This window comes from Tupaia chinensis, unplaced genomic scaffold (genome assembly GCF_000334495.1).
Source record: "Tupaia chinensis unplaced genomic scaffold, TupChi_1.0 Scaffold146961_1, whole genome shotgun sequence".
NCBI lineage: Eukaryota > Metazoa > Chordata > Mammalia > Scandentia > Tupaiidae > Tupaia > Tupaia belangeri.
The window spans coordinates 785,628-809,374 of NW_006206814.1; the positions used below are offsets into that span (position 1 = coordinate 785,628).

A 23,747-nucleotide genomic window follows, 5' to 3' on the forward strand; every position below is an offset into this window, starting at 1 on the left:
AAGCAGGATACTAAGGAGAAGAAACCTGAAGCCAAGAAGGCTGATGCCAGTGGCAAGGTTAAAAAGGATGACCCCAAGGCTATAAAGCCCAAGAAGGGGAAGCCCCATTGCAGCTGAAACCCTGTCCTACTCCGGGGCATCGGCAGATATTCCCGGTCTGCCATGTATTCCAGGAAGGCCATGTACAAGAGGAAATATTCGGTCACTGAATCCAGGATTGAAAAGAAAAAGGAGAAAGTTCTTGGCGACTGTCACAAAACCAGTTGGTGGAGACAAGAATAGTGGTACCCAGGTGGTTAAACTGCGCAAAATGCCTAGGTATCATCCTACTGAAGATGTGCCTCAAAAGCTGTTGAGCCACAACAAAAAACCCTTCAGTCAGCATGTGAGAAATCTGCGAGCCAGCATCACTCCTGGGACCATTCTGATCATCCTCACTGGATGCCACAGAGGCAAGGGAGTGGGTTTCCTGAAGCAGCTGAGCAGTGGCTTGCTACTTGTAACTGGACCGCTGGTTCTCAATCGAGTTCCACCTTGTAGAACACACCAGATATTTGTCATTGCCACCTCCACGAAAATAGATATCAGCAAAGTAAAAATCCCAAAGCACCTTACCGATGCTTACTTCAAGAAAAAGAAACTGCGGAAGCCCAGACACCAGGAAAGTGAGATCTCCGACACAGAGAAGGAGAAATACGAGATTTCAGAGCAGCACAAGATTGATCAGAAAGCTGTGGATTCACAAATTTTACCAAAAATCAAAGATGTTCCTCAGCTCCAGGGCTACCTGCAATCCGTGTTTGCCCTTACAAATGGAGTTTATCCGCACAAATTGGTGTTCTAGATTTATTTTTGCCAAGAACCTAATTAAATAACTGATCATATATAAAAAATAAAAAATAAAAGTTTCCTTGTAGTTCCAATTGCTTTAGGACTCCTAATATTCTTAGGCCACATCACCTCCAAACAGAACGATGAGCTAACTACCTGTATTCTGCTCCCAGAGAGGCTGCAATTCCATTTAGTTCGCTCTGCCTCTTAATGAGTTTTTTACTAACACATACTACCGCCTTGTGAAGTGGCTTTGGAGCTTCTTCCTGTCCACAGAAAAGAAAAGAAAAAGATTAGCCATTATTGTTTGAAATATTTTATCTAGGCCTTCCTTTTAATTAGGGAATTTACTCTACCTTCTCGGATTGGGCATCCTTTAGTTGAGGGCTGGCAGAAAGAGCCACAGTATTTCGAGAGCTATTTGCCAAAGCGAGTTTCAGATTTCTAACGATGACTTCTGAGAGCGGTGTGCTCAGTTTCCTTTTCTGTTGACTGGGACCTCCTGGAGTTTCCAAGGCTGCAAGTGCATCCTACAGGTATGAAAAGACAGAGAAAAAGAAGAAAAAATTGTGCTTTAATTTTCCATTCTCTTACACTGATGAGATAAAGTATCTTCATGCATGTTTAATATTTGTTCTTAGTTTTTTGACACCTGTTCCTATGTCCTTTACCCAATTTTCTATTGGGTTGTATTTATTTATTCATTCATTCATTAAGAGAGGTTTTTTCTATAGGGTGCGTGCACTTGCGTGAAAGACAGAGAGAGAGAGAGAGAGAGAGAGAGAGAGAAAGCGAGAAATCACCCCCTGGGGGGGATGGCCACGCTGCAATCCCTTCTCCTCCATTCTCCTCTTGGGATCTTGGGCACTCACGCACACGCACACAGCCTGAGTTTAAGCCACCGGGTCTGGGACTCGAACTGAGGCTGACTACATGGGAGTCCAGCAACATAACCATTATGCCAACTTCTGGTCCCAGGGTTGTATTTTAAAATACTCACTTACGGGAACCAGCAGTTAGCGTAATGGCTATGTCACTGGACTCCCACGTAGTCAACCGCAGTTCATGTCCCGGACCCAGTGACTTAAAACTCACACCGGGCGCGTGTGCGTGCGTGCCCAAGATCCCGAGAGGAGAATGGAGGAGAAGGGATTGCGGCGTGACCTTCCCCCCTGGGGGGTGATTTCTCGCTTTCTGTCTCTATGTCTCTCTCTGTCTGTCTGTCTGGCAAGCACACGCGCCCTATAGCGAAAAACCTCTCAAAAAAAAGAATACTCACTTACATGAATATAATTTTGCACTTACTGTATGCATCAGGTGCATCTGTGTCCACTGTGATATGATAGCCACATACCTGTTCTCAGCTTGTCATCTGTCAAATTTTTGTTAGGGACAATCTCTGAATGCTGTCAAATTTATATGAATCTTTTATATGTGTTAGGATGTTGGTTATAATTTAGAAAGGCTTTCTTCACACTGAAATTATTTAAAAACAATCTTTCTCATGACTGGTTTTGGAAATTTTATGGGCTCATTTCTTATATTTAAATATCTGATCATCCAAACTTTGTTCTAATGTAAAATGTGAGCTTTAATCCCAATCTGATGTTTAATTATATGTATGTCTGAACTGAATGCCATTTTTACCATACAATAAATCTCCTACCTGTGGGGGGTAATCTTTTGCATTGGTTTAATTACTTATGTGATAATAATACAGTTAAATGCAGCAACTTTATAGGAGGTTTTAGTAACTGGTAACGCTAATACTTTGCCTCAATGATTTTTTTCTAGATTTTTCACACAATTTCTACTTCCATTTTAAACAGGACTTAAATACCAATATGGATCTTTATGATCCTTGGTCTATTCTGCAGAAACACAGTAGGTCTCTCTATAGGCTGAAGCTTTGTTTTCCCTTCTCTTATCGACATCACTACCTGGATCTCTGCTGGACCCATCACAGCAATATGCAATTATTGCTTCTATCTTAAAAACGAAATAGTCTTCCTCTTTTAAACGAATTATTTAATTTTATTTATTGTTGTTGTTTTTACTGGGTTTTTTTGGTTTGTTTTACTGTTGTCTTTTCACTGTTAATTCACCAAAGAGAGACAGATCGAGGGAAAGTGAAAAAGCAAGCCGCCAAGTCCAGGACTCAAACTGCAGTCAGCCATGTGGGAGTCAGGCACCTTAACCACGATGCCACTGGTGGTCCCCCAAATAATCTTATCTTGAGACTACTACGTCCTACACCACCTACAATCCCATTGCTCAACTCCCCTTTACAGCAAGATGCAAAAAGCACTCAATGTCTCCAATTCTCACATTCCTCTATGAACCCATCCTGACTTCTACCTCTACCATAATTCCAAAACCATTCCTGTTACAATCATCAGTGGCCTTCACAATGCTAAATCCAGTGTTCAATTTTCTGTTCTCACCTTTCTTTTTTCTTTTTTTTTTGAGAGGCTTTTGCTATAGGGTACGTGCGCTCACCAGAAAGACAGAGAGAGACAGAGAGACAGCAAGAATCACCCCCCAGTGGGGATGGCCATACCGCAATCCCTTCTCCTCTATTCTCGTCTTGGGATCTTGGGCACACACGCACATGTGCCCGGCGTGAATTTAAGCCACTAGGTCTGGGACTCGAACCGCAGTCGACTACGTGGGAGTCCAGTGATACAGCCATTATGCTAACTGCTGGTCCCATGTTCTCACCTTTCTTGATGTTTGAGAAGCACCAGACATAAGCTAAACTCTCCTGAGTCTTGGAAATACCTCTCTGATCTGGTCTCTAACACAATTTGCAGCTTTCCTCCTCACTCCCCTTGCCTCCTACTCTCTTGGCATCTATTCTCATAGGACTTTAAATATTATCTGCAAACTCAGAATCCAAAGGATAGCAACCAAAAACCAAAATAAGGATGAGGACCATTAGTTGAAGTATAAACAAACATTTTATTTTCTAACGAAGTAGAAAAATGCAATTAGAAATAGTAAAAGAGAGGGGCTGTTCAATCGGCTTCGTGGCTAAGCAAACTAGATCCCATGTGGTCGAGCAGTCCGAACCCGGGCCCCAGCAGGCTTCGAAAGCTTAAATCACAGCAAGTGCATGTGTGTGCCAGAGCGAAACCCCACCACGGTGTAGAAATGGAGATGGGGTTGAAGGATGATCATGCCCGCTATGGCTCTTTCTCCTCCTCCATCTCTCTGCCTGTCTCTTTCTGGCCAGTAATTTTCCCTCTGGCCAAAAAAAAAGAGAGAGAGAGGGGAATAAAAAGAGAGAAAAGGGGGAAGCAGAATAAAGTCGGCTGTAATAGAGTCAAAGAAACCTAATTTAAAACTGACAAATAAAAGGTTAAGTTAAAAAGGGCAGTAAGGGCCCTATAAAAAATACAACAGGCCCAGAACAAGGAGGCGGCAAAAAGAGTTGCCAGGGGAAATAGAAACACACCAATACAAGAAACGAAAACAGTCAAATGAACAAAAATAGGACATTTGCTATACCTCTCTGATGTGTATCAATTAAGAGTTAAGTATAAATAAAAGGCAGGTGTGTGTGTGTGTGTGTGTATGTGTGTGTGGTCTAATAAATGGTGTTATAATTTGAATATTATCCCAGAAACTCATGTGTTAAAATTAGGCTGTGGTGGGATTAAAAGGGTAGGGCCTTGGGGAGGTGATCAGGATCAGGTACGGTCATCAGGGTGGATCCCTTCGATTGCATACAGATGGGTTTCTAAGGCCAGGATGAGGCGGACATGGACAGATACAGCCCTGACCTTGACTCTCCAAAACCTCAAGTTGAATAAAGCCCTATTCTTGAGAAATTATCCAGGATGGTATTCAGTTCATAATGGCAGAAAAAGAGATTAAAATAAATGGTCAATTTTCTGATTATTCCATAGGCTCTCCTAGCTTTTGACTAAAAGAATTCAATGACAACTTCCAACCTCATTCTGAAGAACTACTGATAGCGCTGCTTTATGTTCCACAACACCAGATACTGCTCAACAAAGTGTTAGCTCTGAACAAGGAAATGTTCTTTAGAAAAAGAACATTCACTTATTACATTACTTACATATTTCATAAAAGACAGACAGATTAGGACCCATGGTAGCATCTTGCTGCGTTGTGGTCCTCCTCCCAGCCTTCCAGTGGCCAGGAACACAGTGCACTTGTAGGCGTGTTCAGGCTGACCTGGGATCCAAACCCATGGGTTTCCCATGTGGCTCCAGCATCATGGCAGTGCCCTACCAGTTAGTGCCACCATGGCAGGACCAATGATGCAATCAGTTTTTTTTTTTTTTTTTTTTTTAGAGAGATTTTTGCTATAGGGCACATGTGCTAGCCAGAGACAGACAAAGACAGAGAAAAAGTGAGAAAGCACACCCCCCGCCCCCCGGGGGAACGGCCACACAACAATCCCTTCTCCTCTATCCTCCTCTCAGGATGTGGGCAGGTACGCACATGCACCTGACACGAATTTCAAGCCACTGGGTCCGAGACTTGAACCATGGTCGACCGTGTGGGAGTCCAGTGCCTTAACCAATACAATACCTGTGGCCCCATGATCAAATCTTTAATGTGTGGGGTTTTCTGTACTATTTCAGACATACTAGCTTTCTACTGCAAAACAAATAGCAAGGTATCTAGAAAAGAATGCTCTGAACGACCAGAACTCTTTCTACTGCTTTCCTGCTGGCTAATACTACTTCCTTTACTACTCAGAGTCTGGCACGAGCTACGAGAGCTATGAGACTTTAGAGAGCGCTATTTACAGATGGAAACACTGACGTTTTAAGAAGGTAACTTGCTATAGGAGTTAACAGGGGATAAAGAGATAGAGGCCTGATCCTAAATCTCAAAGTTCCTAAGACAGTAATTTCTTCTATGGTTTCAAGTGTAAAAAGCAGAGTGGAGGACCAGCAGGTGGCATGGTGGTTAAGGGTGCTGGACTCCCACATGACCAACTACGGTTTGAGTCTCAGACTTAGTGGCTTGCTTTCTCACTTTCCCTCTATCTCTCTCTCACTCTGTCCCCCTCACTGGCCAAATTAAAAATAAATAAATGAATGAATGAATGAAAGCAAGAAAGATAGTCAAAAAAATAATTCTTTAAAAAAAAAGGCAGCAGTGTGTTTGGGGCCAGTATATGGCATAGCAGTTACAGCACTGAACTCTCACGTGACCGTCCACAGTTCAAGTCCCAGACCCAATGGCTTGAAAATCACACCAGGCATGTGTGCACGCATGCCCAAGATCCCTGGAGAAAAATGTAGAAAGATACTGTAGTTTGGTCATCCCTCGTGGAGGCTGATTTCTCACTTTCCTTCTCTCTCTCTCTGGCAGGTGTATGTGCCCTAAGGCAAATACCTCTTAAAAAAAGGCAGTGTTCATCACAGTACAAAATATTACTCCAGAAGAGGTTTTATGAAAGTTCAGGGTTCTGAATTATTATTAGGTAGTCAGGAAAGTCAGGATGTCTTTTTTCTATGTTTTTCTATGTAAAACTACATCATAACTTTGCCAACAACACAATATATTAAAGATGGGTGTTTCATGTGCATGACTGAAATTTTGATCAAGATGAAGGTATAAATTAGCTTAAAGAAAATCGTCCTGGTCACCAGTATTTATTTTGTGAAGATCGACAATCTGTAAACTTTATAAATCTGTTCTAGAACACACTAGTAAAAATTATTAAAACGTCTTTTCTTTTTTTTTTTGGAGAGGTTTTTGCTATAGGGCGTGTGCGCTCGCCAGACAGACAGAGACAGACAGAAAGATAGAAAGCGAAAAATCACCCCCCAGGGGGGATGGCCACGCCACAATCCCTTCTTTCTCCTTTCAGGATCTTGGGCATACACGCACACGCGCTCAGCGTGAGTTTAAGCCACCGGGTCCAGGACTCGAACCGCGGTCGACTACATGGGAGTCCAGCGACATAGCCATTATGCTAACTGTTGGTCCCAAAACGTCATTTCTTAATGATCTATGAGCAAATACCAACAGACGAATGGTGTAACAATGTGCGGAGTCTCACAATTAGATCAGACAGTGGTTTGAATGGCCACCGGGAGGCCAAAAGCTACTAAGGAAGGAGTGTAAGGAAACCACCTGTGGGAAATACAATTAAACCACTTGGAAGGTTACATTAGTCCTTGATTTGCAAATGGGCCTTAACACACTGCTCAGATCAACCAAAGGTGCTACTAACTCTTCAGGGGCAGTAACTGAAAGTAAGCTGATGATGCAGTGTTTCCACAGAGCAAGCCCCGGGCGCCCTCCAAGAGCGAGGCAGCGATGTGTTCCTGTGACCACACAGTCCACAGCATGAGCTCCTCACAGGACGTCATTCGGTCTTCACAAGCACTCTGAGTTTTCGGAGCAGGTGTTGCTATTCTCTCATATGAAAGAAGAAATGACGGTTGGCTACATTAAATGTTCTGCCTGGAGTCATGCAAGCAAGACAGTGCTTGAATCCCAGATGCCCTGGATTCTTACCATGTAGATCTAAGGCTGTTATCTCGACTCTGGGACTAGATTAGCGTTCTCTGCACAGTGGACCCAATAATACGAATACACTTGTCAAAGTCTCTAGAAAATGTACTACTATAAGCTTCAGAGGCAGTGCAAAATTTAGTGCTTTGACTTAATAAGCAGTAAGAAATCGTTAAGTCCAAGAGTATTTCTATACACCTTACCTTCACATCAAAAGAAGGCTTGAAGAGTTTGTCCTTGGACAGAAACTTTGATGGTGTGTCCAGGTGTAACGAGGGCTCCTTCTGAAGTGGCTGTCCTGCTGCCAGGGAGGGCACAGCCTGTCCGTTGTGCTGTGAAATCACAGCACGGAAAGCTTTACTCTGGAAGCGGTTCATGTCTAAGGGTGTGACAGCTGTTTTCCTGTGAGTTTCCAAGCAAGGGCCAGAATGCTCTGAATTTCTACTTGCTCCATTTGTTATTTCAGTTTCTAAATCTTGTTCTAGAGTTAAAGTGAAAAGAAAAGAGCCATTAAAAAAAAAAAGCCATTAAAATCCATTCTTCCCCCTCTAAAGCAGCATGTATGAAAAGATGTTTTTACATCTCATCGATACTAGTTTCCATGCTCTCAGGTATCTTACACTGCAGTTACATAACTACTTTCCAAGCAAGCCAGATGATGCCTTAAAATACAGGCAGATAGGCAAGCATAGTAAGTGAAATAAACATTTAATGAAAACAGGTACCACATTTCATGTTATTATCGTAATATGGTCTAAATAAACCTATTTGCCAGAAATAGTATCAATAAATGTCACCATAATGAATGACAGAGTAAAGAGAAAATCCCAATTACATGTACTCAGAGCTAACTACAGACAAGTGTTTGCAAAGTCCTGAATGAATTTTTCTTGCTACAGGGTATGTGCATTTGCCAGAGACAGACAGACAGACAGAGAAAGAAAGAAAGGGAAAGTGAGAAATCACCACCGTGGGGATGGATGGCCACAGTGCAACTCCTTCTCCTCCCTTGTCCTCTCAGGGTTTTGGGCACGCACGCGTACACAGGTACCCACCATGTTTTTTAAATCGCTGGGTCTGGAATCAAACTCCGTGGTGGGCCATGTGGGATCCAGCTGCCTTAACCACCACGCCCTACTCACTGCCCCTTAAATGAAATTTTACTATGATCTCAATGTCACTTTTGCCTCGTCATAAAATTCCACCCTGCCTGGGTAAATAAGTAGTGGTTTGAAAACTATTCCTGAGCTACTACTGATTTGTCCCTGAAATTTGCCCAGGTACACCATTATCTTATAAGAAAGGATGCTGTTGGGACCAGCAGCTGGTGTAATGGCTATGTCACTGGACTCCCATGTAGTCAACTGCAGTTTGAGTTCCAGACCCAGCGGCTTGAACTCCCACTGGGAGCATGTACGTGCATGCGTGCCCAAGATCCCGAGAGGAGAATGGAAAAGGGATTGTGGCGTGGCCATCCCCCCTGTGGGGGTGATTTCTCGCTTTCTGTCTCCCTGTCTTTCTGGCGAACTCAAGTGCCCTATAGCAAAAACCTCTCAAAAAAGAAAAAAGGGTGCTGTTTTTTTCCCTTAAAACCTGCTGTCTTCTAACTTTATTCATCATCTAATGAAAATACCTAGCAGATGGCTACTCCATGCCAGACCCAATGCTAGACACCGGAAATACAGAAATCACAAGACATACATATTCCCAGCCTTTATGGAGCTTATAAGTTTAGCAAGACAAAAAAGCCAGCCAGTATTGGGCAAAGAGGTGGTGTGGAGGTTAAGGCAGCTGGATCTCACATGGTTGACTGCACAGTTCAAGTCCCAGACCTGGTGACTTGAAAAACACACCAGGTGTGTATGTGTCTCCCAAGTCCTGGGAGAATGGAGAAGGGATTATGGTGTGGTCATCCCCCTGGGAGGTGTTTTCTCACTTTTTCTCTCCCTCCCTTTCCGTCTTTCTCCAGGAAGCACATGTGCCCTATAGCAAAAAACTTTAAAGAGTAAAAGAGAAAAGCGCTATTAAAGGCAGAGTACAGGCACAGTATTGTGGCTGAACCGAATGTCGTGGCAAGACGGTCACACCTGGTGAGTCAAGGCAGGTTTCCCAGGGAAAGTGATGCCCTAGCTGAGTGGGGAGAGCAGAGGGAAGAGCAGGTAAACGGGGTGTGATCCGGAGGAAACACTCGGAAGCCCAAAGGTGAGGGCAAGGAGTCGACGTGGGCTCCAAGTGCACACTGAGATTTCTAGGAAGACCTACCACATTCCCATATTTTTTGTATCCTCTAGCTTTCGAACAGTGCCTACAGGAGATATTACAGACACAAATTAGACTGTTGCTACCAGTAAACACTCTGCCACCTGGGAACAAACGCCTAACGGTGGCCCCCTGCACCCAGCCAAAGCCAATTACCTTTCTGAAAATCAAACTTTCGCACACTCATATCCCAGAAACCATCAAGTTTTAAAAATATATATGTATATAAGACTATGAGTATTGATTTACCTTCCTTAGGTGAGTTTTCAATCAGAAAATTAGTTTCCTCTCTTTTCTTTCCCAGTCGAGCAGTCTCCAACAGCCAGGCTATAGTAACTGCAGGTAATTTCCACTTCTTAGCAGCTTCGTATTTAGAACCGCTTGGTTCTTTCAATATAAGATGCGTACTGGCAAGCATACCTTTCTTTGCATTGGATTTACGAACAAAGAATTCTTGAACCCTAAAATGTACATTTAAAGAAAAGCAAATGGTCTTATATTCAATTAGTCAACAAACTAAAAACAAAATTTCTAATACAACGGTGTGGTTAGAGCTCCTGTAAGTATAAGAAAATATAATGACTGAAAGACAGTTTATGCAAGACCAGCACATGAAGTAATGGTTACGCCACTGGAATCCCATGTAGTTGGACCGTGGTTTGAGTCAAGGACTGACAGCTTAAAACTAACACCAGGACATATGCATGTGTGCCAAAAGTCCCGGAAGGAGAATGGAGGAGGGAGGAGAAAGAACTGAGTGTGGCCATCTCCCCAGGGGGTGATTTCTCACTTTCTGTCTCTTTTTCTGTCTCCCTAGCAAGTGCATGTGTCCTTTAGCAAACATCTCTTAAAAAAAAAAAAAAAAAAGAAAAGAAAAAAGTTTATGTTATCCTAAATTGAGCCAATATTACTAATGCTTAATTACTCCAAGATAAAAATGTACTGTCACTACAATTTTTATAAATAGAAACATAAGCAAATTAGATTTTTTTTTTTTTGAGAGGTTTTTGGCATAGGGTGCGTGCGCTCGCCAGAAAGAGACAGACAGAGAGACAGAAAGCGAGAAATCATCCTCTCCCAAGGGGGATGGGCATGCAACAATCCCTTTTCCGTTCTCCTCTTGGGATCATGAGCACACACACACATGCACCCGCTGTGAGTTTAAGCCACCAGGTCTGGGACTTGAACTGTGGTCAACTACATGGGAGCCCAGTGACGTAGCCATTATGCAATTGGCTGGTCCCAGCAAATCAGATTTATAGACAGAAAATGTCATTACCCACCCACCTTGTCCTTTCTCCCCAAAAGGAAGCATGTAATAATCACAGGAGCAAAATATTTATAAATAGCACATTATATCCTCTTATTATTATTATTTTAATCTGCCAAAGGATGCATGCACCCGCCAAAAACTTAGAGAGAGAGAGGAAAAAAGCACTCCAGAGTGGGGTGTGGCCATGCTACAATCCCTTCTTCATCTGTCTATCCCATCAGGATTTGGGGAAAACACCCCCCCCACGCACACAAACCTGCTGTGTTTTTCAAGCCCCCAGGGTCAGACGGGCCATGTGGGATCCAGTTCCTTTAACCACGTGGCCACGACACCAGCAGAGCACATTGTATTAGGTGTGAGAAGTCATGACGCATTTCTGCATAGAATAACACGAAAAAATACGTCATGACTTTTCCAATGACCTAATATATCATTTTAACTCACAAGTTTCCTTTTCTTTCTATTTATTTTATATATCTTCACTCATCCTTTTTGTTTAATCTAAATGTTCTGAATCACTTTTTAAAAAAAGCATCATGGGTTTGCTTCATCATCTAACCTATTTTCCATTAATATAAAAGTTTAGTTCATCAATATCTTCTTTTGTGATTTGCCAGAATGTGCATATGATCACCAGAGACAGAAAGAGAGCGATCGAGAAAGTACTGTCCATGGGACACAGTAAGTCGCAATCCCTTCTCCTCCATTTCTCTTCCCTTTTGGGGTTAGGGACGCACGCACACATACTCTGAGTTTTCCTAGCTGCCAGGTCAGAGGCTCAACATGACTGGCCACATGGAACGCAGTCGCCTTAACCACTAGGGCACAGACTGGCCCATTTTCTTTTATAAACAGCTACCATCTAAAGTTCCATTAAGGCTGGCCCAACATGGATTTTGGAAGTAATTTTTAAATTGACTTTCTAAGTATTCACTGCTCTCACTTAACATCCGTATTTTTGGCTAAAAACCAGAGAAACTGAACATATACAGAAAAAATAAAAAAATCACCCATATGGCACCATGGAAGGGTATTAGGTTTACACAAGCACTATTCAGTAACAGCCCGTGTACCTGATTTAATATTCCCTTTCCTGGGGTAAAGCTGAGAGAGCACTAATGCCTGAAGTTTTAGGAGTCTGCCAGGCATCCATCAAGTGCCCACCCTCTGCCACCCTGAGCCATCACACAGCTGTACCACACCACCCATAAATGGAATAATGACACCCACACAGACTCTAATTTTAACGTTCTGCAGTAAGTTGAAACAAATACAAAGGTATATAAGACAGCAAGCACACTAATTCCATACCTTGCTCCTAGGTGATTTGCTAAAAATACCAAAGACTCCTTTTCCGCTCCAGCATACTGGCTGAATGAAATAACACAATTCTCTAAAGGGGTCACTCCTGTCATCATGGAGACCGGCGTGAAGAGAGGACTTGACTTTGGATCAACTAAAGTCTCACAGTCCATACAAGTGACCTTTAAAAAGCAAGAGAAACAGTAAAGCCAACCTGAAAAAGGCAACTAAGGGTTACACTGAGTCAGTTACAGTAGCAGTAATTTCAGTTTCAATGAAAAGAAATTTTACTTTAATGCAACCTGTGTATGCTCATTCTCAACATAGTCCAAATTATAATATTAAAAAATTATATAAACATATATCCTGTATTAAGATATTAAAAGCAGTAAGAATTTTTTCTGCAGTTACCAAATACTGCCCTGGGCATGGTGGCACCCGCCCTATGCCAAATACTGCCCTAAGTTTAATTTCTTCTGATGTATTAGTTTATAAAAAATTTCCTCTTGGGAACCAGCAGTCAGCGTAATGGCTATGTCGCTGGACTCCCACGTAGTCGACCGTGGTTCGCGTCCCGGACCCAGTGGCTTAAAACTCACGCCGGGCGCATGTGTGTGCGTGCCCAAGATCCCGAGAGGAGAATGGAGGAGAAGGGATTGCAGCATGACCATCTCCCCTGGGGGGTGATTTCTCGCTTTCTGTCTCTATGTCTCTCTCTGTCTGTCTGGCGACCGCACGCACCCTATAGCGAAAATCTCTCCCCCCCCAAAAAAAAAATGAAAAAAAAAATTTCCTCTTAATTCTCTGAAAATCTTTTTTTAAGTCAATAATGAAATTACAAGGGAGGAGTAACGAGGTGGGATAGCACAAAAGGACGTCCAAGCTCTGGTTGTGAGACACAGGAAAAGAAACCATTCATAGCATGAGATGACCCGGAGCGCCCTCCTTGAAGGAGTGCTACTGCTGGGTCCCCAGGACACAGCCATCTCTACTAGACCAGCACGTCACATTTCCGTCATTTAGGATTTTCCTTGCTACAGACAAAATCCAGACAGCGTTCGAACCCAAACATCGTTGATCTCAAGTGAACGGCCTCAGAAATGAACGCCGACACCTCTGCCCTGAGACGCACCTCAGTGCTGTGCTCCACCTGCTGCACTTACCAGCCACGTGTTTGTAACCACTTCTCCCGCGGGTGCTTCTACCTCACACCCCAGCAGAGGAACCACGGCATAATCGGCAACAGTTTTGCTTGGAAGGGATATAATTTTTCCAGCATTTTCTCTTATGATGCTTGCAATATTAGATTCATTTTCATCACTAAAACCCAGAACAACAAAACTCTTCCGGCTAAATACACCTTCTTCAGGCACTGCAGGGACATCAGGGAGGCACTGACTGACAGGAGACTGCTTTTCCTCTTGAACAGAAATGTGAGTAGAATCATTACAGGTTTCAACATGAGTCGAATCATTGAAAGGCCCAGCTTCAGAGTTCACAGCTTCAGACTTCTTAGCTTCAACTAGAAGAGAAAAAAAAGTCCTCTCTTCTTTCTTTTTGGTCCGAGGACACATGCACTCATCAAAGAGACACAGAGACAAAAACCAATATAGCATGCTCCCACTATGGGAAACAGCAGTACTGCAATCCCTTCTCCATCTTTCCCTCCTCGCAAGATTTTAAGCACACATGCATGCATGTGTGCCTGGCATGTTTCTCAACTCCCAGGGCAGGGACTGGAACCAACAGTCAGTCATGTAGGATCCAGTCACCTGTTAGAACCACAACATGGGCTGTCCTGAGAAGTGTTTTCTATCAATCATCTTATAGCTAACGGGTATTACTGTAACATGGAATCTGAGAACCTTGGCCACACTTCAATCACTACGGCACAGGGTCCAGCAACATAGCCATTACGCTAACTACTGGTCCGTCCAGAAAAAGTTTTCTTGAAAGAACTTTGCTTTAAGAATTGTAAAACACTCTATCATTTCTAAGGAATCTGGAGGATCCACTGAGACTTACTCAGACTTGATCCTAACGAAGTCAGTAAGCCACTACCTGCCTTAGGAAGGTTTGCTAAGCAAATCACCGGCCCTCCACCTAGTACCCTTGCTAAATGTATAAATTCCTTCAAGTTAGTACGTGGCTTCTTAACAGAGCATCCTCAAAAACTAGGACTATCTTCTGATGTGATACAACACTAAAGCGTAAGGAACTAGTCCAGCAGCTTTACCCACAGTGTGAACAGAAGCAAGGACACACAAGGAATGCAAGGGCCTTCATTTCTAGAAGCACCGTGGGCTAGACATCTGAAACCTCCCCACTGCAAAATGCCCTAATATACAGGGTTAAGGGGCCAGCCAGTGGCTAGATGCCACAGGGCTGACTGTGCGGTCTGAGACTCAGACTTGGCAGCCTGAAAAACACCCAGGTGCATGTGCATGCATGCCCAAAATCCCACAGGGACAATCGAGGAATAAGGATTGCAGCATGGCATCTCTGGTAGGCGGTGCTTTCTCACCTTCCCTCCCTCTCTCTGGCAAATGCACACACCCATAATAAAACTAAAGTAATTGTGTGTGTGTGTGTGTGTGTGTGTGTGTGTGTGTGTGTATAAGGGCTGGCATAGTACTGAGGTGGCTGGATCTCACAGAGCTAACTGTGCAGTTTGAGCCCCGGACCTGGTAGCTTAAACACAGCAGGCATGTGTGTATGCATGCCCAAGATCTTGACAGGAGAAATGCAAATGGACTGTGGTATGACTACTCCCCATGAGAGGTGCTTTCTTACTTTCCTCTTTCTCTGTCTCTCTAATGCGAGTGCATGTGCCCTGGCAAATTAAGAAAAGAAAAAAAAGTGGATAAAATATTAAAAGCATCTTTATAACTACATAGTCAATTTATTTTTAAAAAGCAAAGGGAGGGAGCCAGCAGTTAGCGTAATGGCTATGTCGCTGGACTCCCACGTGGTCGACTGTGGTTCACATCCTGGACCCAGTGGCTTAAAACTCACGCCGGGCACGTGTGCGTGCATTCCCAAGATCCCAAGAGGAGAATGGAGGAGAAGGGATTGCGGTGTGACCATCTCCCCTGGGGGTGATTTCTTGCTTTCTGTCTCTCTGTCTCTCTGTCTGTCTTGCGCTCTCTCTGTCTGGCGAGCGCACGCTCCCTATAGCGAAAAACCTCTCCAAAAAAAAAAAAAAAAAGGCAAAAGGAATCTTCAAGGGCCTAAAATGAAAAAGCAGCATTAATCTAGAGTGTTAAGTGGTTGCCCTGAAACCACTGGCACAGAAACCTAGACTCTTGGAATGTACTGGTCTCAAGTGGAAGGACAGGAGCCAAGTCTTTGGTCTCATACCGAGATCCGAGGAAACACCCAGAACCACTGACGGGCAGTGCTGTCAGTACACAGGCCAAAATGTGCCAAACAACAAATCCGTCTTGCAAGATGAGAGGAACAACACTTGGTATTCCATAGAGGGGAACATCTCTCCTGAGAGTTACCATGGTTAAGGTACAAATTCACATTAACTAGCCTGATGGTCTAAGAAACCACAGGCAAATAAACTCAGAAGTACACTGACTTACACTTAGAATCCTTGGAGCATCCTAAGATTCTTTATCATTCAAGAGGAAATTAAAACGCAGCATCCTTATTAACTTTAGATGCACATTAAAAGTTGCAAGGGTGGGACCAGCAGATGGCGTAATGGTTACATCGCTGGACTCCCATGTAGTCAACCTTGGCTCAAGTGCTGGACCCAGTAGCTTAAAATTCATGCTGGGAACGTGTGTGTGGCCTCCCTCCAGGGGGTGATTTCTTGCCTTTTGTCTCTCAGTCCCAGTCCTTCTTTGCCTCTCCCTCTGGTGAGCGCATATGCCCTATAGCAAAAATCTCTTAAAAAAAAAAAAATGAAAACAACACAGGGCCAGCAGGTTGCATAGTGGTTAGGGGTGCTGGACAACCACATGGTCAGCCATGGTTCGAGACCTGGACCTGGTGGCTTGTTTTCTCACTTTCCCTCTCTCTGACTCTGTCCCTCTCAGATAAAATTTAAATTAATTAATTAAATAATTCTTAAAACAAAACAAAACAAAAACAAACAAACAAAAACCTCCAAGGGTAATCACTGAAAATATAAGTAGAATACATAACTTTTAAATCAAGTGAGGGCAAGATAAAGCGTTGGAAGTGGGATTTGCGACGGAAGAACCCAGGCTAGATCCATCCAAAATAAGACAAGGAAGTGCAGAAATTTGGGACAAATAGAAAGCACAAAATGAGGCTAGCCAGCGGCATGGCAGGAACCCAAGGCTCTGCGATGCTGAAGCCACATGAGGTGGTCCATGTTCCTGTTCCACGGCCCCTCTATACCGGCTGTGGTGTGTGTGTGTGTGTGTATGTAAATGTGCACACATGTGTGACTGAGATCCTGACTGGCTGACACTGGGGATGGCCAGTGGTGAGAGGACCGTACTGGGTCGTGCCTCTCTCTCAGTAAGAAATAAGCTTTAAAATGTATAGACTGATTTGACTTAAAGTTCAATAGCTCTTACTAGAAATCATACATGTATACTTAGCCACTGAACGTCTCACTAACTGCAAGGATGAAGCGATCACTCCTTACCTACTGTGGAACTATCGTTTTCATACTGAGAGAGCAGGTCCTCATCAGCTTGCTTGTGCTTTTCATCAGGAGCAGAGTCCTTCTTAGAAAGGCTGTTCTTCTTTTTTAAAAGAGCGGTCTTATTCTCAGGTTGATCTGAAACTGGAATTCCCACCGGCTGGTAGTTTGCATGGATATATGGTTCTTCGGGAAGCATATAACCCTTACTAAAACACTCTAGTAACCATTTTGCTCCCACTACATGAGGCCTACAAAAACAGTACACAGTTAGTTTACGCTGTAAGGACTATCATCTTACTCCCATGCTTACGCAGATATGCCATCTTAAGGAAAACTACACAGTAGAAATTGCTTTGAATTAAAAATTGTCATAACCTGTGGGCCGACTTATTCCAAAACTGCTTCAGTTCGTCATCATTCTCTCCCACGATAACATGAGTTACATCCTCACTAAGCTGATTAAAACGCATGCCACCACCACTGTTAATAAGCCTCCTCAGCTTATCCAGCTTCCTGCCACTAAAACCACAAAGATATATCCGACAGCCATCTAGTAAATCTTCAGGGGCCTGAAAAGCACTGACATCCAAATTTTCTAGGTTTTCAAGCGTAGTCTCCAATCTGCTATGTGGTTAAATGTGCTGGACTCCCACATGGCCGACCACGGTTCAAGTCTCAGACCTGGTGGCTTGCTTTCTCACTTCCTCTTTCTCTCTCTGATCAAACTGGAAAATAATAATGATAATAATAATAAAGTTAAATAACATAATTCTTTCAAAAAGAAATGTATTTATGGGTGGCATGGTGGTTAAAGCACAGATTCCCATACGGCTGACCACAGTTCAAGTCCTGTTCCTGCCACTAAAACCACAAAGATATATCTGCAAAGAAAGAAAATAGAAAAAAGGAACATTTAAGATTAGTTTTTACAATAAAGACATTTATTAAAAAAAATGTACTGGGGCCGGCAAGTGGCATGGTGGTTAAAGGTGCTGGACTCCCACATGGCCGACCACGGTTCAAGTCTCAGACCTGGTGGCTTGCTTTCTCACTTCCTCTTTCTCTCTCTGATCAAACTGGAAAATAATAATGATAATAATAATAAAGTTAAATAACATAATTCTTTCAAAAAGAAATGTATTTATGGGTGGCATGGTGGTTAAAGCACAGATTCCCATACGGCTGACCACAGTTCAAGTCCTGGACTCAGCAGCTTGAAAATCATGCTGGGTACTGTGCATGTGTGCCCAAAATCATGAGAGAAGAACAGAGAAGGGACTGCAGCATGGCTATCCCTCTAGGAGGGTGAGTTCTCACTTTTCTTCTCTCTCTGTCTGAGTCTCTGGCAAATGCATGCACTCTATAACAAAAACCCAAAAAAAAAAAAAAAAAAAAAAGGATATAAACCTAGTATGTAAGACAACTTGTACACAATTTTTTTTTTTTTGGAGAGGTTTTTTTGCTATAGGGCGCGTGCGCTCGCCAGACAGACAGAGAGACATAGAGACAGAAAGCGAGAAATCACCCCCCAGGGGGGATGGTCACGCCGCAATCCCTTCTCCTCCATTCTCCTCTCGGGATCTTGGGCACGCACGCACACACACACCCGGCGTGAGTTTTAAGCCACCGGGTCCGGGACACGAACCGCGGTCGACTACATGGGAGTCCAGCGACATAGCCACTACGCTAACTGCTGGTTCCCACAACTTCTACACATTTTTAAGATATATTAAGTATACTCTGAAACTTTGGTTTTAAAAATTATCTTCTATACAATTGCATAGTACCATTAGCTTTTGTTTTCTTTTTTTGGTAAGAATTATTTAACGATATTCATTTATTTTAATTTGATCAGAGAGGGACAGAATGAGATGGGGGGAAAGCCAGAAAGCAAGATAACAGGTCTGGGACATGAACCACGGATGGCCAGAGTCCAGTGCCCTGAACCACCACGCCACCTGCCAGCCCCAGCATTATTAGCTTTTACAGTAGAGACTTGATTACTATTTTGAGGCTTCACATGGATAGAAGCCAGAATGAAACAGCTTCTGAATATTCATGCACAGCGATTTCTAAACCATAGGTAGCTTCTTAAATTGTGATGGTTTTACTACCAGTTACCCCTAAAGCAGTTACAGAACACACTGTGGTTAACAGTCTGAATTCAGAAAGCCTGTGTTAAAATCCTGGGTTTTTTAAGTTTACAATGATTAACTACATAGCCACAGGCAAGTTCCTTATACCTTTTAAACCAATTCTCTCACCTATAAGTTGAGGTTTCTTTTTCAGAGTTGATTAAACAGTAAAATAAGTCAAAGAGCTGAGCACAAAGCTTTGAGAGTTATATGCATGCAATTAATTTAACAATCAAGTTAAATATATTTAAACCAATACAATCATATAAAAATCTTTCTCACCTCTCTTTTACATAAGGTGTCTTCTAAAAAATTTAAGAATGACAAATTTATCCCTAACTACATTTATATCCCAAACTAAGTCACCTTCAATACTGGAATATATTTTAACAAAAATCAGGAATCATAAATAGGGTTAAAGTTTTGATACTCTGCAAAAATTAATGTATAGCTTAGTCATTCTATAAATAGGAATACATTAAGTAGTCACATCTAGACATAGTACATGACATTTCTCTGAAGGCACTTTTAAAAGAGCTAACTTTTTCTTTTTTAAAGAATTATTTTATTGAATTTTATTTTGACCAGAGAGGGAGAAAGTGAGAAAGCAAGCCAAAAGGTCCAGGATTTGAGCTGCAGTCGACCATGTGGGAGTCCAACACCCTTAAGCACCATGCCACCTGCTGGCACCAGGAGCTAACTTTTAAAGGAGCTATTTAGACACTAAAAATTAAATAACCTTTAAGGGTTTTTGTTTTGTTTTGTTTTTAAGGTTCTGCTAGAGAATATATATGCTTGCCAAAAAGACTCAGACTGGGGGAGTGGTAAGAAATGACACCCCTTGAGGGATAGCCTCGCCAGAATCCCCTCTCCTCCATTCTCTCAGGATTTGGGGCACACATGCACACACGTCCAGCGTGGTTTTCAAGCTTCTAGGTCACGGACTTGAACTGTGCAGTCGGCCAGGTGAGATCCAGCCACCACGCCACCTGCTGGCTCAGTAACCCAGGAGAGAGTAAAGCAGTGGCCCAGATGTAGGCTTTGGTCTACATAACTGGCCACTTAGGAGTGTGTTTAATGAGTCTGAAGAATTTTAACCCTGTAAGTCTTAGCTTCAAGATACTATACTTAATAAACGATAGTTGTCGGTGAAAATCCAGTAAGTGGTTTAGAAACTAAGTACTATCAAACACAGTAGAGAGAAAGATTAATGTAGCTAAGAGGGTTCAAGGGAGAGTTAAAAACTGAACCAAAGTGGAAGACGACTGATGGGGCACATCCCTGCAGAGGGACTTTGCAGTAAAAGAAAGGACATAGCTAGTGAACACACCCTCCTGGCTAGAAGGGCTTCTTTACATGCAGAGCAAGTCCAACTCTAAAGGGTCTTCAAAACCTAGGAAGTACTAACATACATCACCACACACCATTTATTACATAACACAGACGTACCCGACAGCCATCTAGTAAATCTTCAGGTGCCTGAAAAGCACTGACATCCAAATTTTCTAGGTTTTCAAGCGTAGTCTCCAATCTGCTATTAAGAACTGAATTACAAATTGATTCACTTACACAACTTGCATTTATGTTGGAAATATGGCTGACATCTGAAAGAGTACGACCTATAAACAAAAGAAAATGATATAGAGGCTTATGAACATAAAATCATTTTTTGTGGATTAACTTTTATGATCAGAGAGCTATGAACAATTTCCAAAGACTCAAGTTTTTGCTAAAATTTTAGTGGCAAAGCATGAAAAGGGAAAATGAAATTAATCAGGGGTTATTATCTTTTGGATAGGTTTTTGCTATAGGGCAGGTGAGCTCGCCAGAAAGACAGAGACAGAAAGTGAAAAATCAACCCCAGGGTGATGGCCACGCTGCAATCCCTTCTCCTCCATTCTCCTCTCAGGATCTTGGACACACATGTACACGCGCCCGGCTGAGTTTAAGCCACCAGGTCTGGGACTTGAACCACAGTCGACTACATGGTAGTCCAATGACATAGCCATTACACTAACTGTTAGTCCCAAGGCTTATTATCTTATGCTAAAATATATTTAATACATTTTTCCTTCAAATCAACAGAGGTGTTTTACTATATCATTAAAATATCACAAACAGGTCTCAGGAGCCATCCAGTATTCTTGAAAACTACAAGGTCTTGTTCATCAGTCTGCTGAACTGCTCCTCTTCCAGAGACAGAGGCACCATCCAAAATCTTTGATGTTCTTGTTTAACTGTTGTGGCTTGCTCAATCAAAGCAGTTCAATTTGAAACAAATTCAATGTCATTCCTTTTTATTAAAAAAATTATTATTTTATTTATTTATTTACTTTAATTTGACCAGAGAAAGACACAGCAAGAGAGAGAGCAGGAAAATGAGAAAGGAAGCCTCCATGTACAGGACTCGAGCCATGGTCTGCTGTGCAGGAGTTCAGTGTCCCTAACCACCACGTCATCTGCCAGCCCGTCATTCCTACTAAGGATTAACTTACCTTTCTGGGTTTGAGAAGCAATACCTGGCCTCATCTAAACACAGTGGATGCAGTGATTACCCTCAAAATTTTTTTATTTCAACAAAAGACTCATTCTCCTGAATAACACTGATGGGTGAGTAAGCGAATGCAGAGCTCATCTGTAACTGACCACATCTGAACATGACTGTAGGTAGCCAGTTCCCTTCTACTTCCCACCACTTGTCAACCCGGAGCCTCTTCTTTTTCTCCCCAAGGAGAATGAGTTCTACATTGACGTGATTAAAGTCCCTCTGCAGAGTCCTCTGGGGTCCTTCAAAATAACTGTGTTCTTCCAGAGTGTTACTGACATTTTCTGGAACATCAGGACTTACTGCTAAAAATGGCCTTCATTTTCACAGAGATGCAGCAATGAGTTTAATACATTTTATTTACTTTATAATTCCCACAGGGTATGTGCACTTGCCAGAGAGAGAGAGAGAAGAAAGCGCCCCTCTCAATGGTGTTTGATCATGCCATAATCCATTCTCGACCTCTCCATCCTGCTGGGGGCAGACATGCACCTGTGCCCAGTGGGTTTCTGAAGCCGCTGTGGCCAGGACTCAAACTACAGTCAGCCATGTGGAATCTGACTCCCTTAACCACAAAGATATGGGACCAGCCCTGAGCACATTTAAATTATGCCTCACACATAAAAATCTGAAGTTGCTGTCTTAAGGTCCAAGATGCTCACATTTGAGGGATAAAACTTTATAAAGACATTGTATCAACACAGCACTTATAAAATAAAAACTTTAAAGTTTTGTATGAATACAGATGATCTGTAATAATCATAGTGAATAAATTTTATAAAGTATTAATATTTGTACCAGTAAAGTCCGAAAAAATTAATTCTTTTACATGTCTATCCACCTGTGTACTTAATTTCTTTGCAAACCTCCTGTAAGTATCAGGGACAGCTGGTGGTACGATGGTTAAGGCAGCTGGACTCCACATGGGCAACTGTGCAGTTCCCAGACCCAGTGGCTGGAAAGACATGCCAGGCACATGTATCCACAATCTCGAAAGGAGAGGTGGACAAGAGATTGTTGTGTGACCAACCCCCATGGGGGGGTACTTTCTTACTTTCCCTCCCTTTTCTCTCTCCTCTGATGAGCATATATACATACCCTCAAGCAAAATTCAAAAAAGAAAGCAATAATTTGCTTTTATCAAGAATAATACAAGACTATGTTCTTATACAACCATACGATTTAGTTATCTTACTATGTAATTATACCTAGCTCAGTTAAAAAAAATAAATCAATCCTTACACAGAAAATTCTTAGGAAAAAAATTTTAAAAATAGAAAAGAGAGATAGGGTGCATGCACTGGCTGTAGAGTCACAGAGACAAAAAGCAAGAAATCACCCCGTGACAGGGGGATGGCCATACCACAATCCCTTCTCCTCTATTCTCTTCAAATTGTGGGCACATGCACACACGTAACCAGCTTGAGTTTTATGCTGTCAGGTCCAGGACTCTAACCCTGGTCAACTCCGTGGAGTGCAGCAACATAATCATTATGTCATCTGCTGGTCCCCAAAAATGACTTTTTTAAGAAAACGTCTATTTTGGGAACCAGCAGTTAGTGTAATGGCTATGTCGCTGGACTCCCACATAATCGACCGCGGTTCGCATCCCGGACCCGGTGGCTTAAAACTCACGCTGGGCGCATGTGCATGCGTGCCCAAGATCCCAAGAGGAGAATGGAGGAGAAGGGACTGCGGTGTGACCATCCCCCTGGGGGGTGATTTCTCGCTTTCTGTCTCTATGTCTCTCTCTGACTGTCTGGCAAGCGCACGCGCCCTATAGCGAAAAACCTCTCCAAAAAAAAAGTCTATTTTTGCCCAGCCTGATGGCATAGTATATAGTAAACTGAACTGCAGTACTGGAAGCCACATGGCCAACTCTGGGTTCGGATCCCCAGCCCAGCTGATCTGAAACACACTGAGTGTGTGCCTAGGCTCCTGATGGGCTGGAGGGCTAAGAACAAGGGACAGCAGTATGAGACTCTGTTAAGGGTGCCCCCTGCCACCCCAACCTGTGCTCTCATCATGAAGTAACTTAAAAAGGGCCAGTTCTGTGGCACACAGCTCCAGAAAACACAGATCCCATCTGGTGACTGTATTCAGGTCCCAGCAAGGTCAGGCTAGGACACATCAGGCACCTGTGCCAGTACCCCGGGCCCACTGTACAGGGGGACAGGCAAAAGGGGGTCCCACTCTGTCACAGGTGCTTGCTCTATCTGAAAGGTTCAATAAACTGAGCAAAGAGAGAAAGAAGTGTTTGTTTTA

At 42.9% G+C, this 23,747-nt stretch overlaps 1 protein-coding gene across 2 annotated transcripts in view; it reads right to left on the reverse strand.

Moving 5' to 3' along the window:
- TOPBP1 (DNA topoisomerase II binding protein 1) overlaps positions 1-23,747 on the reverse strand; it is an 81,073-nt gene that overhangs the window by 43,909 nt on the left and 13,417 nt on the right. For both annotated transcript variants that reach the window (XM_006169279.3, XM_006169278.3), the window contains 9 exons: positions 20,476-20,556; positions 17,178-17,430; positions 16,803-17,050; positions 13,336-13,694; positions 12,182-12,354; positions 9,847-10,058; positions 7,542-7,819; positions 1,188-1,361; positions 988-1,097 (listed from right to left, as the gene is read on the reverse strand). In XM_006169279.3, coding sequence (XP_006169341.1) covers positions 988-1,097; positions 1,188-1,361; positions 7,542-7,819; positions 9,847-10,058; positions 12,182-12,354; positions 13,336-13,694; positions 16,803-17,050; positions 17,178-17,430; positions 20,476-20,556 — 1,888 coding nt within the window. The remainder of the gene's footprint in view (positions 1-987; positions 1,098-1,187; positions 1,362-7,541; positions 7,820-9,846; positions 10,059-12,181; positions 12,355-13,335; positions 13,695-16,802; positions 17,051-17,177; positions 17,431-20,475; positions 20,557-23,747) is intronic.